Raw genomic sequence first — 15,444 nt, forward strand, 5'->3', positions numbered from 1 at the left:
GAATCCATGCTGATGGTTGCTGGCCAACAGCCCAGAGGACTAGCCCAGCTGTCCAGAGCAGCAGCTGAGATTCAGCAGAGCACTGGGTGTCCTGCAGAGCAGCTGCCATGGAGCCCCCAGAGCCCAAGACAGCCCCAGGGATCACCCCACCAGCTGCTGCTCTGCCATGGAAAAGCAAGAACGCCACAGACCCCTCGCTGCAAGGCTGCACTGCCAGTGCTGTTTCACTCACCTGCTTTTGTAGAGCCTCCCTCTGCTCAAGGAGCAGATTCATTTCCTCTTTGAGGCCTTGTAGCTCTTCCTCCTGCCTCCTCTGCACTGCCGGGTTTTCACTGTAAGCTTCCTCCAGCTCAGCTCGCCGCTCTACCTCCACATAGTTCCTGGTGATCTGCAGCAGAGATACCTGCTGCTGAGCAGCAATCAGCTTGGATTCCAGGCTCTCCTTTGCTGACCTACGAGTTGCACATACGGAGAGACATGAGTTGCTTGCTCCAGACACCCACAGCTGGGTATTCCAGGACGACGTGGCTCAAGATCCCCACACCTGAGTATGGGAAATGGGCCACGTGGAAACTCGCCCAGACAAGGCACATTTGTGCCATCTCAACAGCAGAGCAGGGCCCTCTGAGGGACTGCCCAGGCCTTCCTGTGGCCTGGCATAGCACAGACAGCCCAGCCCAACTTGGCCTCAACAGCCAAACCTTCAGTTGCTGATCCTGACCTATGACACTGGCTAGCTGTGTCCAAACAGGCTGGGGCGACGAGCAAAAGCCCAGCCCCTGCTCACAGCCCTTCTCTCATCAGCACTTCCAAGCTGCTCTGCAGGGGGACACAACAGACTCTTGTCCTTGCTGACTGCTGACTTTTTAATGCTCTTGATAATGGACATAAAGGAACATCATCTTCCAGACACCCTGTATTTGTGAGACTTCAGAACTACTTTGCATGACACGGTAAAATCTCATGGTCACGGCAGCACTTGTAAAAATTCAGAACACCCTTTTGTCTGAACAACAACCACCTGAATGCAGAGACTGCAGTTTAAACTCTTGCAAGGTCATGGAGTAGACTTGCCACCTTTATTTTAGTGTTGTGGGCCAAGCAGGCAGTAGCCCGAGGCACTTGTCCTTCTTTACAGAGGGAGAGGGACCATCCAAAGGGAGCTTGGCAGGTTTGGCAGCTGGGTGCCCATCAACAATCAGCAAGAATCCCCAGAGGCTGTTGAGAATTCCAAAGAGCTTTCCCTGCTGCTCTCCAGCCAGCTCTAGGGCCTGTCCCACACTTCTCAAGAGTGTGCTTGGAAGCAGAAAGCCCTCAAGATTTTCAGCAGGAGCCTCTGGCTTCCCCCTGAATGGCAGTGTGCTACTCCCAACGTGCCAAGGTTGGAGCCTGGAATGCTGAAGACGAAGCTTCAGTTCTGAAGATCAGGATCATGTCAGGCTACTTGGTAAGGAATGAGGGATGTTCAATGCCCAGAACAAGGAACCAAAGCCAAGAGAAACCTGAGGTTTCACTCAGCATCTGCATGGTTTAACTACTACTCAGTTCAGGGCTGGGTGGATTGCTTTGGACTTCCCACAGGAGTGTGCTCGGCGGCACAAACAGGAGCTCATGGCTCACAAGAGCTTTGCTGGCTTTAGGTGTCAGAAAAAGAACCTTCCCATTGTGACATATTTTTGTTCTTGAGACTCTTCCATATTCTGACCAGGGAATATTAAAATACCACAAAAGATTCTACTCCCTGCCTTTACCTGGTCTCCTCCAGCTGCCTGGAAAGGTCTTGTTGGAGCCATTCCATGACTGCCATTCGGCCCTCAAGGTCAGCCTTCTGGCCCAGCAGCTCCTGCTCTCGGCACACCTGGGCCAGTGCGTGCCCTTGGCCAGAGGATTCCGGGCTCAGCTGCTCCAGAGAGCAGCTCGATGAATCTTGCTCCTGGGAAACCTGGAAGTGGGACAAGGTACAGCTCGAGCCCTTCCCCGGGAGCCCTGTGCAGAGCCAGCCAGTGGCACCTCGCAGGCAGCCAGAGGACAAGGAGCACCTGTGCTCTGGGCTCAAAGTTTCACAGCATCTGCCCTATGCAGCTCTGATAGCCTGGGCTGCCAAAAGCCTCTGGCACTGTTACCTTGGAAGTGCTGTGTCAGGCCCTGCTAGCTTGCCTGGGACCAGACAGCTCCTTCCCAACAAACATCCCCACTCCAAACTCCGTGTTGTCACCCAAAAATACTGCATCTTCTGCAACTGCCACTTGGGAAACAAAATTATTATCTGAATATATTTCATTGCTGGACATTTTCAGGAAGATTTGTGAAAACAAATTTGCTTGCTGAATCAAGGGAAAATATACAGGATTTCCCCCTTCAAGGAGAAAATTCTCGTCTAAGTTTCTCCTCCTCACATATTCAAAGCAGCTCTCTGCAAGGAGAGGATGCCTCGCCGGGAAATGGCTCTTGTGCTGAGCAGACATTTTGTGACTTGTGGACGCCTGCCTGATGTGGCCAAATCAAAACGTCTGCTGTGCATTTGCCCAACCTATCACATTCCCCAGAACTGAGACTGTCTGACAGAGATCATCAGAAACAAAGCCTTCTCTTGCAGCTATCCTGTAACACCCAATCTAAACCTCCTCTGGCACAGCTTGGGGCTGTTTCCTCTTGTCCTGTCCCTTGTTCCCTGGGAGCAGAGCCTGACCTTCACCTGGCTGCAGCTTCCTGTCACAGAGAGCTGTAGAGAGCAAGAAGGTGCCCCCTGAGCCTCCTTTTCTCCAGGCTGAGCTCCCCCCCCAGCTCCCTCAGCTGCTCCTGGTCACACCTGTGCTCCAGACCCTTCCCCAGCTCCGATCCCCGTTTTAAAGGCTCTGTGGCTGCCCAAAGCAACACATTTTGCAGAAGCATGCAACACTTTGCTGATGAACACGCATATCCCTGGCTCATAAATGCATGTGCCGTCTTGAGCCAGGTGTGCACAGCAGTGTGCCCGTCTTCTACTGCCAGCAACAGCATCTGGGCTGATCTGGCTGCCACAACTCCCCCTCCCACAGGTGCTGCCGAGCAATAGGGTGTTCAGAGCCGTGCTAACATCATCCCTCTCCTGCTGCAGCAGATCCCTCTGAAGCTGCAATTCCTCCAATGACTGCCTCTTGACTTCCAGCTCGCTCTGCAACAATGGGTCTTCTCCCTCGAGTGCAGCCAAGTCCTCCAGTGTACAAGAAGGGGCAAGAACAGTTTTCAAGGGAAAAGCAGTCTCATTTCCAAAACCAACCTCCATCCTGTCCTGCTGCTCTGCCTGTTCTGCCTGGGCTGATGCTTCCTTCCGCTGCTTGGTGTTCTTCAGATGCAGACACAAGGCTCCTGGCTCCGGGATTCCAGTGCATTGCAGCAGCATTTCCCTGGACATCTCAAGGTTTGCACAGTCACTGCAGAGACAAGGCTCAGTCAGAAGAATCAAGAGGCCTGAAGAGTCAGCAATGCCATTTTCAACACTCCAGGATGGAGCTGGGGGCAGTGGGCTAAGGAAGACCTTGCTCTTTCCCTCCCAAGAAAGTCCTCCAGAGGCAAAGGGAAAGGAAGACAGGATTTTGCCTTCCTTCAGTGAGAAGCAGTGGCTGGGCAGGGGCCCGCAAAGAACAGAATTCAGGGAAGCAGCACGGCGAGAAGAAGGAGTCTTCTATTCCAACATGGCTCTGCAGCTCCCAGACAGCCTTGGGAGTCATAGTAGAGCATGGAAAAACCAGACAGGACAATGCCTGAGAGCCACACTGAGGACTACACATGGTAGGCAGGTGACTTCTTCAGCCAGGACTCCTCTGAACTCCCCGGCCTGGAAGCAGATTGTTTCTGGAATGCAGGAGGAGGAGGAGGAGGAGGAAAGGCTCACCTACTGATTTCTTCTAGCAGAGAGTCTATCAGCTGGCAGCGGCTTCTGATCCTCTGGGTTCTCTCCTCCATTTGATCAAAATGCCGCTGCATGCGCCCCCAGTTCTCTGTATCTTCCCGAACCAATTCAAAAGGATGCTGTTCATCAGTGGATGTCAGAGTCGAGAGGATGTTCCCAGGATTGTCGGTGCAGATGATGGAATTGGCCATGCTGTCACTGTCGTCTACCAGCGCCTGAAAGCCCACATCCAGCTGCTAGTCAGGTGTTCTGTTCCCATTCCAAAGCAGCACTGAGATACCTCTTTTCTGATCCCACAAGAACCAGCGTCCATTCATGGAGAACCAGTTTCAAAATGCCAGCCAGCTCAGCACACTTTACTCACCTCAGGGGCTCCAGAGGAATGTCCCTGCTGAGAAAGCCCTCGAGCTCCCTGCAAGAGCACGGGGAAGAGCACACTCAGACTGCATGGCTGCCCCTGAGGCAGTCGCCTCTGAGTGCCTCCCAGCCTGTCCCAGAGCACAGCAATTCCAGCTGAGCTCTTCCTCCCCTCCTTGGGAATATTTTCAGCCCAGTAGTTTGACAGCAGCAGAAATGAACATGCTGGAAGGTGTTTCATCACTTCTAAGAACACCAGAAGGGGAGTTGCCCAGAGCCCCAGCCAGTCTGGCCTTGTACACTCCCAGGGATCCAGGGGCAGCCACAGCTTCTCTGGGAAACCTCAAGCCTGGGTGCCAGGGCCTCAGCACCCTCAGAGGGCAGAATTCCCTCCCAATATCCCATCCATCCCTGCCCTGTCTTGGTGGGAAGCTTTTGTCATTTGTCCTGTCCCTGCAGGCCTCTGGCTTAAGTCCATCTCCAGCTCTCATGCAGCCCTTTCATGCATTGGAAGGGGCTCTAAGGTCACCCTGGAACCTTCTCCAGGCTGGACAACCCCAACTCTTGCATCCTTTTCCCTTGCCACTGGTGCTCCAGCCCTTGGAGCATCTTCCTATCATGCTTGTGACCTCCTCTGGGCCACTAGGGATCATTTCAGAGATGTCTGGGAGAAACTCATTCTGGACTCTGGGAAGCGCTGAGGCTGTGCTGTAATTTGGGTGAGGGGAAGGCAATGAAAAGCTGCTCCCTTGTTTGTGCCCACAGCCTCTAGTGGGACAAGGATGGAGGAGGAGATGTGGCTGTGCTCTGGGATGGCCAGGAGCCACCCATTCCCTCCCACACCTGTCCCCACAGCGAGCACCAAAGCTGCTGCCAGCTCTGGAACAGCCAACTGTTAATCCCTTGCTATTCCCAAAGGGAACTGTTCCCCGAGGCCCAGCCCAGGCCCTCCAAGGTCCCTGCTGGGCTTGGCACAAGGAGAGCAGTGGCTTTCTCACTCACCCGCCGGGTCTCCATCCTCCCCTTGGCACGAGCAGAGAGTAAACAGCAATGACCAAAGGCCCTTGGCCCTAGCAGGGTCTAAACCCCAATATCCAAAGGCCCTTGGCCTTTGCAGGGTCTAAACCCCAATATCCAAAGGCCCTTGGCCTTTGCAGGGTCTAAACCCCAATATCCAAAGGCCCTTGGCCTTTGCAGGGTCTAAACCCCAATATCCAAAGGTTCTTGGCCTTTGCAGGGTCAATAGCACACAATCCAAGTGCCCTTGGCCTTTGCAAAGTCCAAGCCCCAAAGCTCATGAGCTGTTGACAGCTCCAGGGTCCAAACCCCAATAGCCAGGAGCTGTTGGTTGTCGCCAGGGTCTAAGCCCCAACATTCCCCAGCCTTTGTGACAGTTGTCAGGCTCCAACTCCCAACATTCCACGGCCTTTGTGACAGTTGTCAGGCTCCAACCCCCAACATTCCATGGCCTTTGTGACAGTTGTCAGGCTCCAACTCCCAAAATTCCACAGCCTTTGCGACGGTTACCAGGGTCCATAGCCCAGCATTCCAGGGGCTCTTGGAGAGGCCCTCCCTGGCTCTCCCCCCATCCCAGCTTCCTGCCCGTCCTGGTGTTAAAAACAGGCAAATTGGAGCCAAGACATTTTAAAAGGCCTGGGCCTGTTTATTAAAAACAAAGACAACTGAAGATGAGGCCCCAGGATAAGCCCAGGGCCTCAGGGGCAAGTCAGAGATCCAAGTAACTCTGTGCTACACAGGGAGTTTCTTTGGATACTAGTTCTGCAGAAAGACCCGGGTGCTCGGCACCCAGGGGTTTTTAAAGTCTCTGAAAGGTGCGAGACTGGTGCACTTTTGATCCACTTGTTGATTGGTCCACCTCCTGGTAGCTGGTTGCTCCATAAGACAGCGCATTCCTGGCCTATCATCCTGGAATTCTGAGGCACTATTGGCTGGTTAGTCCCCCAGTCATAGGTTGAGTTGCTGACATCGTTCCATGATGTAACCCGTCTAGAAGATTCTTGCCTTGACACCTTTTCCGACCCTCCTTTTCCGTGATTGACAGCTATGCACGCACACTTGACCGACAATACCTTTAACTTTGTAACTTACTACTTCAATTCCAACAATTAATTATATTAATTAGCAATTCATTACAACTCATTAAAACGATGAACTATTATTAAGCCGGCCTATTAAAACAAATTTATTTATACCACTGGCACGGGCCCTGCCTCCCCCGTGTCCCCAGAGCCCTGTTGGGCAGCTGGGCAGGGACCTGGCTCATAACATGAGTTCAAAGTTGCTGGTGCAGACAGTGTCAGTTTTAAGGCTCAGCGTTCTCAAGACCTGCAGGCTCTTTAGGGATGCGCTTGGTTCCTGAGTCACAGGAATTCTTCTGTCTTTCCTGACAAAGGAGAGATGGAAGAAAAAGCCTGCAAAGGTTCTTGCTGCTTACAAATATTCATGAAGGTAAAGCTTTGCCTTTAGAACAGCCGCATGAGGAGGAAGAATGGTGTTTCAGGGGCTTTTCAAATTCCTACAGAGAAATGCCAAGAGCTGCAGTGTTTAAGGCTCATAAAATAGATTAAGAATCCTGAGACAACCACGAGTGCATTTTTTTCTCTGCTCTCCGTTTGGCAATATATCACTAGGTTTTCTAGGCAGAAGAAAAGTCTTGCTGCTTACATCAGAGATTCCTCTCTAGGAACAGACCTTCAAGAACTAAATGAGTCTGCTTGTAAAAGCTTTGGCAGGTATTTTTTGCCCTCATCTTCGATAGCGTTCATCTGTGACCTAGGGAGGAATTTTGTGCCCCAGTTGACAGGAATTGGCTTCTGAGCAGGGCACAAATCCTGCGTGGAAGAGAAGAGCTGCACCTGCCTTCTGCAGGGCCTGTCTCTCCAGAGACGGACAGCCCCTGGATGTCACTGCCAAGTTAAGGTTCAGAGACCGATGCAGCTTCAAGTGTCTGCTTCCACAAGAGCAGCTTTGGGCTCCTTGAGCAGAGCTGCAAAGGAGCAGGACAGCTCCTGCTGAAGGTCTGACAGCTCCTGCCTGGTCCTTGCACAGCTCTCAGTGTAGTTCTGCCGGTGGTCCTGTCGGTCTTGGGCCAGCTGTGACTGCAGCAGGGACACCTGAAAGAGGCACAAGGCCCGGCTCAGACAAGCCCACGCTGGCAGGAGCACCTGCAGCCCCACGGTACCGGCTCTCGGGGCAGACACAGCCTCCAACTCCAGCCCTCACCAACTCTCTGCCCTGGGGCAAGGGGAAGGGAACAGGCTCCCACACAGAGCAGAGCTCAGATGATCAACAGGTCCAGTTCAAGGCTGGCAAAGCCTTCCCACGGACATCCCCCAGCCACCACAGGTCTGTTAGAGAGAGTTCCAGCGGGATTTAGGAACCCAACTCTGATTTCCAAAGCACACATTTGGGCCACCGAGCCCTTTTTCCACAGGCTGTGCCTCAGCAGGAGGGCTGCTGCTCCCTTGAGTTCCTGGAGGACTCTTCTACTTGAGTTGCTGGAAAGCCAGCCCAGACATGAGGGGAATGTGGTGCTTGGGGGGTTTTTTGGTACTTTCTTGAGGCATTTTAGCACTCCAAGCCCCATTTTTCATGTCCCCATTGTGAAAAATGAGGTTCACTCTCCTGTACAAATTTAGAAGTTTAAAAAATGACAATAAGAGACAAAGAGAACAAAGCAAAGTTTTTGCGGCTAGGTGCTTGGCATTCGGTCAAGAACACACCTGCTATTTCAGAGACGTCCTTTACATACCCTGTCTATTGCATCAGCCTATTGCATATTCATAAACAATTATGCATATAAACTTTTCCCCAGATTAGTTTACATATTCCAAGAGTTGTTCAGCATGGCTCCTCCTTGGGTCCGCCTTTTCAGAGCATGCACATTTTGTGCCTGTGGTTTTAGTCCATCCTCATTATCACCTCCAGTTTGGGTTTTGGTCCATATTTTCTACAGATGGTGGATGCTGATAAATCTGCATGTCAGCAGCAGGGGTCTCCATCATAAGTTCATTGAATGTTACCCCAACCAAGCAGGCAGTTTAACACAAGCATACTGTATCAGCTATTTCACTACTATGTCTAGGTTTAGTTAACAACAGGAAAAAAAAAAACCCTATATTTTTATAGTAAAGTTATTTTAACATACATATAGAATCCATCTTAATGTTTGCGAAAAGCCAATATTATAATATGTATTTATAACAATACTTTTCCCAACAGCACCCATATCTGCAGCCCTGATAGCTGAACACAGGGGAGGGGAGTTCGGTTCCACAGGGGTGCCACAGAGATTTTGGACACAACGTATTACATCTTAGTGTCCCACGTGCCAATGCAAAGTGACTCTGAAAGGCAAAGACAGAGTCTTAACAGGCCTCATTGACACTGGTGCTAAGCGTGGCCCTGTGACACAGACGAGGAACGTGTGGGCCAGGGCAGGAATGCTGCTCTGACCCCTGGGGCCGGGGCAGCACTGACATCAGCAGGTGTGGCAGAGTCCCCGCTGAAGCAAGTTCCCCCGAGCCCTGGCAGCACTGGGGGCTGTGCTCCATCCTACAGGGGCTGTTGGTAGCAGCACCTGGAGCAACTGGTGGCAACACTTGGTAGGTGTCAGATGATGTTGCTTCTTCCCAGATTGATTTTTTAAAGGAAGGGAATAGCAGTAGCACAGCAACACCAACAGCTACTGAATTTCACAGAACAAAGAGACTCCACCGAAACACTGTCATGTATCCTTGTGCTTTTCTGTCTTTCTTGCACTCTGAAAGCAAAAGAATTGGCACAGCCTCTGCTATTCAACACTCCAGTTGCTGTGTCTCTTCCTGTGGCAGCTCACAACTGGCTGCCTGCTGAGCACGGCAATGGACGGCCACAAAGAAGGAGGTCCCCGGTGAACATCAAGGCAGACACCTGGGGAAGTACAGAGGATAGGAATAACTCTGGGAGGAGAAGCTGTTCTGTGCCTCTGATGATGGTGCCAGCCCCCTGAAGGAGCAGCCAAGACAAGTGCTGGAAGCAGCCCTGCTCAAGGAGACATTGCCGCCCTCTTGGTGGAGGCAGAAGCTCTGCAAGCCCAGTGCTCTGAGTCAGGGGGCGCCTCGGTCTCAGCACGGTGGCCTGGGCAGCCGCGGGGACCCAGGCTGGCTGCCAGTCCTGCCAGCACCCAGTGACTGCGGCCTGGCAGGGCCCCCTTGCCCTCCTTGTCCCCAGCCAGCCCAGACTGGGCACCTCGGGTGTGTCCCCACCCTCCTGCTGAGGCCCAGCCTCGAGCGCTTCTGCCCCAGGCATGGCAGTGTCTCTGGGGAAGCTCCAGAGCAGCCGGCTGTCAGGAACAAGGCAGCAGCCTGAGGGCTGCTTATGGCCTCTGGCACCCAGTTCCTCAGGGCTTCCCACCAGCCTGGCTCCTCAGGGGCCTCCTGTCCCCTTGGAGCCTCCTGTCACCCACTCCCTCCCACATGGCCCTCGTGCCTTCCCACCGCCTTGTCCTGTCAGGGCCGCCGCAGCACCTCATCCCTTCACAGCCTCCCACCGCCCCGTTGTCGCCTCAGGGTCTCCCCCAGCCCAGCCAACCTGCCCGGCAGCGGCGCAGCCCCGACGGAGCTCCAGAGGAGCCGGATCGAGAGGCACCTTGGAGCCCTCAGCAATGCAGCCAGGAGCACACAGATGGCGTTGCCTGGCTGGGCAAGAGGGCTTGTGGCCATCTCCAGGCACCAGTCTGGCAGGGATCTCCGCAGCTCCGGCTCCTGCCCAGCCGCCCTGTCGCCAGCACAAAGGCTTCAGCAGAACCACCAAAGGCCAAGGGGCTTCTGGCCATTTTCCCTTCCTCACTGCACGCCTGGGCAGCTTGCTGAGCACAAGGACCCATGTTCCCCTCTATCCCTGTGCCCTGCAGACACTGGGCACCAAAGAAAGCTCCTGGGAGCCTAGGTATTAGAACACATACTATCTTTATATCCTAAAGAAGAATGAAAAAGAAGGAAAAAACCAATCTTAAAGAAAAGAAAAATCCCCCTGGCTCAGGCGGCCCCAGCAGACAGAGAACCTCTCAAATCAGGTCTCCTCACAGCTCCAGCAGCACAGCCAGCTGTGGCCCCACAGACAAGGCCGTTTCTTGCATGCCCTGCAAAACTGATCTTGCAGCTTCTGCAAGACGGATCCCGGAGCTCTCTCCACAGCCAGGGGGACAAACCTGGAGGTGCTGCAATGAGTAAATCGTCCATGTAATGTTAAATCCTTGACCGTGGGTGTTTTTGTTGGGCTGGAGACAAAGCTCATGCCACAAAATATTGACAAATTGTAGGAGAATTTTTCATCCTTTTTGGTAAAACCATCCGATGATATTTCTGCAGTGGTTCTCCTCTATTGATGGCTGCAACCTGTAGGAACTCACCCCTGGTTGGGGTGAACCGGAAAGGTGAAAAAGTCTCTCCTCCAACCCGTGTCTCCAAAGAAAGACTCAGTAGTCTTCTGTTGTCCTGTCTCAAGGTAGTTTATTGTATGTTATCTGAAAGATTTTCTCCCTGAGCTGCTGCGGTCCGTTCTGCAGTCAGGCAAGGGCACACTCCGACACCCAGGGGGCTGGTGCCTTCTTTTATATCATACATTACGTATTAGATGTTTACAGTTTTTCCCCAATGCCCATCACCTATATTGAACAGTGACTTTCTACTCTAAACCAATCTGTGAATGCCAACATCACCAAGAACATGGAGGTTAGGAAGGAGAAAGAAAAAGGACAGGGCACACCCAAGTCCCTGCATCTTAGAACTTCTGACCCCCATGTACAAAACTCAGACCCCTCTGTACAAGGCCTAAAACCCCCCAGTACAGCACTCAAAAATTCTTCCTTTCACTTTGTGACTACTTCTACTATAATAGCTAAACTTTTGTGATTTCTTGTTCTTCCTGCAAGCTTGGTAAATTGTTCCATGGATCAGGTTCAAAGCCACAGGGGTCTGTGGCTGCATTCCAGGGTCTCAAACGCTTCTGACCTGGGCCCAGAACATCCAAGAGTGTCCAAGGGACATTCTGGGTTCCGACAGCAACCGAAAAGGCAAATCGGGGAGCATCTTCTGGATGCAGTAGAATGTTGAAAAACCAGTCTTTTAAGTCGATGACAACAAGAGGCCAGTCTCTTGGAATCACTGAAAGAAGAAAGTCCAGGTTGCAGGGGTCCCATGTCTTCTATCACTTCGTTGATCTTTCTCAAGTTGTGGAGAAATCTCCAGGAATCAGAAGTCTTCTTATGAATGACAAAGACTGGGGAATTCCAAGGGCTATTTGTGGGCTTGATGTGACCTTTTTGCAACTGTCCATTTACTAATTTTTGTTGAGGGCATTTAGTTTTTTCTCTGCTAGAGGCCACTGACTCACCCAAACAGGGCTGTCAGTTTTCCATGATAACTCTAGAGTGGCAGGTGCTGCTGTGGCGCCCATTAAAACTCACTTCTATTTTGGTTCTCCACTGGGGCAGTACTTCTCTCCCCCATACTGTGATGGGTCTCTGCACCACAAAGGGACGGATGATCGCTGTCTTCCCTTCAGGACCTGTAACAGTAATCATGAATTCACTTTGCAGACACAGTGTGACTCCTCCAGTTCCTGTGAGAGCCCCCATGGGCGCCACTACTTTCCAGTTGCTCAGTCAAAACACGTGAGAAATTACAGCGACATCTGTGCCAGTGTCCAGCATGCCTGTCATGTGAACTGTTTTACCACAATGTGTTAGACTGCAAGTCAGCTGTGGCCGTTCATTGTTGACACATTCTAGCCAAAGGACATCAGGTGCCGGCTGAAGCATTCAGGTGGCATTTTTTGGTATACAGCTCGCTTAGTTAAAAGCAGAGTCTCTCGATGTATGTCTTGCTTAGCTATTGTCACTGGCAATGCAGTAGCAATAGCTCTTAGTGGTTTTGGTTGAATTACCACTGGAGCACTGGAAGCAAAAGCTAAAGGCATCAGCTTTTCATTACAATTTACTGAAACAACAGCTGGAAAAATGGAAAATCCAAGAAATATGTTCCTGTCTTTGCCTATAATTAAAAAGTCTTGTCTCTGCTGTGAAGTACCAATAACTCCTGTGGGTATGAAGTCATGGTTAAAGTCTTTTAAAAAGTATGTTAATTTAGAAGTTGCCAGTTCACATCGTGCCCCTGGGGGTAATAAGTGGGGGTGCTTGGGAGATGACTGGCCACTACACAAATTGCATCTGGTTTGAGTTGCCTAGGTTTCCTTGGGATTGAGCTGCCATTGTTTGTTTTGTCACGTGGTGGTGCTGCGTGCTCTTTTTGAAGTTTCCCGACAGAGGCTTCCCATCTGTGTTAAATTTGGAGTGACAGTGGTTCGCATAGTACCTCCCTTTTCTGCACCGAGGGCAAATATTAGGTAATGTTGCATTTTTCACTGCCTCACGGGAGTCCTTTTTTTCAAATGAGCAGGTTTTCCACAGTTAAAACAGGGCCCTTTAAAGCAGTGAGGGTTTTCTCAATAGTTTTTGTCTGAGCCTCAATGGCTCTTTCGAGTTCCTCTCCCAGTGAATCTTGGGATTTCGCAAGTTCTTCCCTCAGTGCACTAGCTTGTATGGTCACAATGCGCTGTGGAGTGCCCAGCTTGCTGCAGGCAGTGAGTGTTTGTGGCACTGTTGGTGGCTGGTTCAGTATAGTTAGAATGACCCTTTTCCATTCATCATTTACATTAGCAAAGGCAAGGCTTTTAATTAAATGAGGATGTGCTGCTTCATCGGGACACTGCCTTAGAACCACCTGTACTAAACGGTCTAAAAATAAGGTTCAGTTTTGGCTTGTCAAATTAGAGAATAGGCATTTTCACGGGTTCCTGCAGGCTGCACAGTCAAAAGAGCCTTCCATGCTGTGTTTTTAGTATCTCCCAGCACTGCTCTAGACACGGATTCTGCTTTGTCCTTTGCATTGTCATTTGGAGGATCTTCAGCTAATTGACCGATTGTAAGTTGGGCATGAGGATCTCCAGCCTAGCTCTCTATCAATCTGTTAAGATGCTTTCACCATTCTAAGTCCTATGGAATATATTGCGAGTTCGTTAAAATCATAGACAAAACATTATGACAGTCTGAAGGTGTTAGGTCATAAGAATCGTATATACTTCTCACCACGTTATTAAAATATGGGGAGCTCAAGCCGCTGCCTTTAATAGCTTTTCTTAACTTCTTAATATTATAATGCGATACAGGTTCCCACCAGGGATTAGCAGGATTTCTCCCATACCTGGCTGGCATAGCAAGGAGCTCTCCATATGGTGAGTTAAAGTCTTTATTTTGCATGACTTGACATCCTTTGTCCGCCCAATCAGTCAGTCGTCTTGAATTATTTTCCAAGACTAAAGGAATCAAACCTGATTCCTATTCTGTATTCACAGGGCCAGGATATAAACGGGTTAAACTCTTCCTCCGAAGTGGAATCTGTTTCCTGCTTGATTTCCACATCAACAAGTTTGCAAATCACAGGGCTTTTCTCACATTCCTCCCTTTTCTGGCAGCCAGTCCCTTTTGTAGTGTTAATAGAGCAGCCTCTCTCCTTTCTGTTGACAGAGCTCTCCCCTCCCTCTTCACAAGAAGGAGAAATTTTGGTTTCTGTCCCCTTTAAATCTGTAGGTAAAGGCAGGGGTGGAGGGATGCCAGGTGAGTAGGGGATGGCAGTGGTGGCTGCAGGCTGGGAAAACAGCAGAAGCCCTGGGGGGAGCGCTGGGGGTGCCATGGCTCCCATTTGGGATTGCAGTGTCTCCAGTGAAGACTGGAGGAGAAGGAGGCTTTGAGGACGTGGCCCAGGACAGGGCAGGATTTGCGGACATATCAAGGAAGCAGAGAGCTGGGCGGGCTGCTTAAATATGTCAATCAAAGTGCGACATGCAGGCAGTAGCTTTGCAGCTGTATGATCACGATTTATGGTAAAAGCTTTGCATAGTTTGAGTCCAACCAAGTCCCACAGGGGAAAGGTGAACACAGAGGTATCATCTATAGTTGGAAACTGCTTTTGAACCCAAGATAGCAAATCTTTGAACTCTTGTTTTGAAACATTACAAGAATTGGAGCCTTAAGGCTCTTATAAACATCTCTGGGCTGTTTGGAGATCTTGTGCCCGATCGTGTTTCCCGAAGCCTACCTGCTGTCACGCCACAGGTGATAATATCAGTCTCAGTCCCAGTCCGAGTCGAACCAGTGGTGTAGGCAGAGGTCCCGATAGCTCCTTCCTTGCGGAAGAACTATAATTCCCTAGGGTTGCGCTTCCTTGCAGCGGCACTTAACAAAAAGTACTTCAGGGCGTTCCAACCACTGGACAAATTAGCCAAATCGCTTCCTCACAATGGAAGCACCATTTGTTGCAAAAGCCCAACTCTACAGAGATGGGGCAACTGAGAGGCATATAAAAGGTTTTCTTCCATTACCAGTCTCGTAGAAGGGGGAGATGGAAGCGATGTAAAACTAAACACCATTCTATCAGAAGCCCCCCTATTTCCTGGTTACAATACCTTATAAATATTTTTCAGCCTATTAACTTTTGCCACACAATGCTGCTAATACTTCTAACACCAATTACCTATTATTTTACCCCACACGGTCTTGCTGCAATGAATCTTTCACAGTTCTAATTCCCCAAAATATCTGGTCGTTTTGCAAGGCCATCTTTTGAAACTTATTGCTACTCCAATCTCTCTCTCAACAATGTCATCTCTATTCCATGGCCTTCCTGAGTCAGCCCACCTTCTCTCAGAATTTGCATACAGATGTACAAGACTGTGAGCTTTCAGTTGGGTTTTGAGAATCCTTTGTGTTAGGAATAAATTTGGGGTTTGACCGTTGGGTTGTATGTTTAACCGTTTGACCATTGTTCTGTTTATTCCACAGTTTAAAATCATTCCTCTGCTTGTTCCACAGTTCGCTTGAATGTGTTTACTAATTTCACCCCTGTTCGTGTTTCTCCTACTTGGTGTGTCTGCCCTTGTGCCCAGTCCCCACTCCGGCTATATCCCTCTAGCTTCACTATATGTATAGGCCCTGGGGTTAGCCCCCCTTTTTGTTGGAACCCCTTTGTACCTGACGGGTTGGGCCCTCTGTATCCCCTCCTTGGCGTCGGGTAGTTCGGCCGCTGCTCCCTGAGGTGACTTCCTGGTTCCCAGAAGGCTTAGCATGTGCTGCATGT

At 50.7% G+C, this 15,444-nt stretch overlaps 1 protein-coding gene across 1 annotated transcript in view; it reads right to left on the reverse strand.

Moving 5' to 3' along the window:
- Window positions 1–15,444, reverse strand: part of LOC137484411 (nesprin-1-like) — a 143,387-nt gene that overhangs the window by 64,968 nt on the left and 62,975 nt on the right. Inside the window, exons 45-48 of the mRNA XM_068208285.1 lie at window positions 4,257–4,304; window positions 3,879–4,107; window positions 1,752–1,875; window positions 233–452 (exon numbers count right to left, since the gene is read on the reverse strand). Coding sequence (XP_068064386.1) covers window positions 233–452; window positions 1,752–1,875; window positions 3,879–4,107; window positions 4,257–4,304 — 621 coding nt within the window. The remainder of the gene's footprint in view (window positions 1–232; window positions 453–1,751; window positions 1,876–3,878; window positions 4,108–4,256; window positions 4,305–15,444) is intronic.

Source organism: Anomalospiza imberbis, chromosome 17 (genome assembly GCF_031753505.1).
Source record: "Anomalospiza imberbis isolate Cuckoo-Finch-1a 21T00152 chromosome 17, ASM3175350v1, whole genome shotgun sequence".
Taxonomy (NCBI): domain Eukaryota; kingdom Metazoa; phylum Chordata; class Aves; order Passeriformes; family Viduidae; genus Anomalospiza; species Anomalospiza imberbis.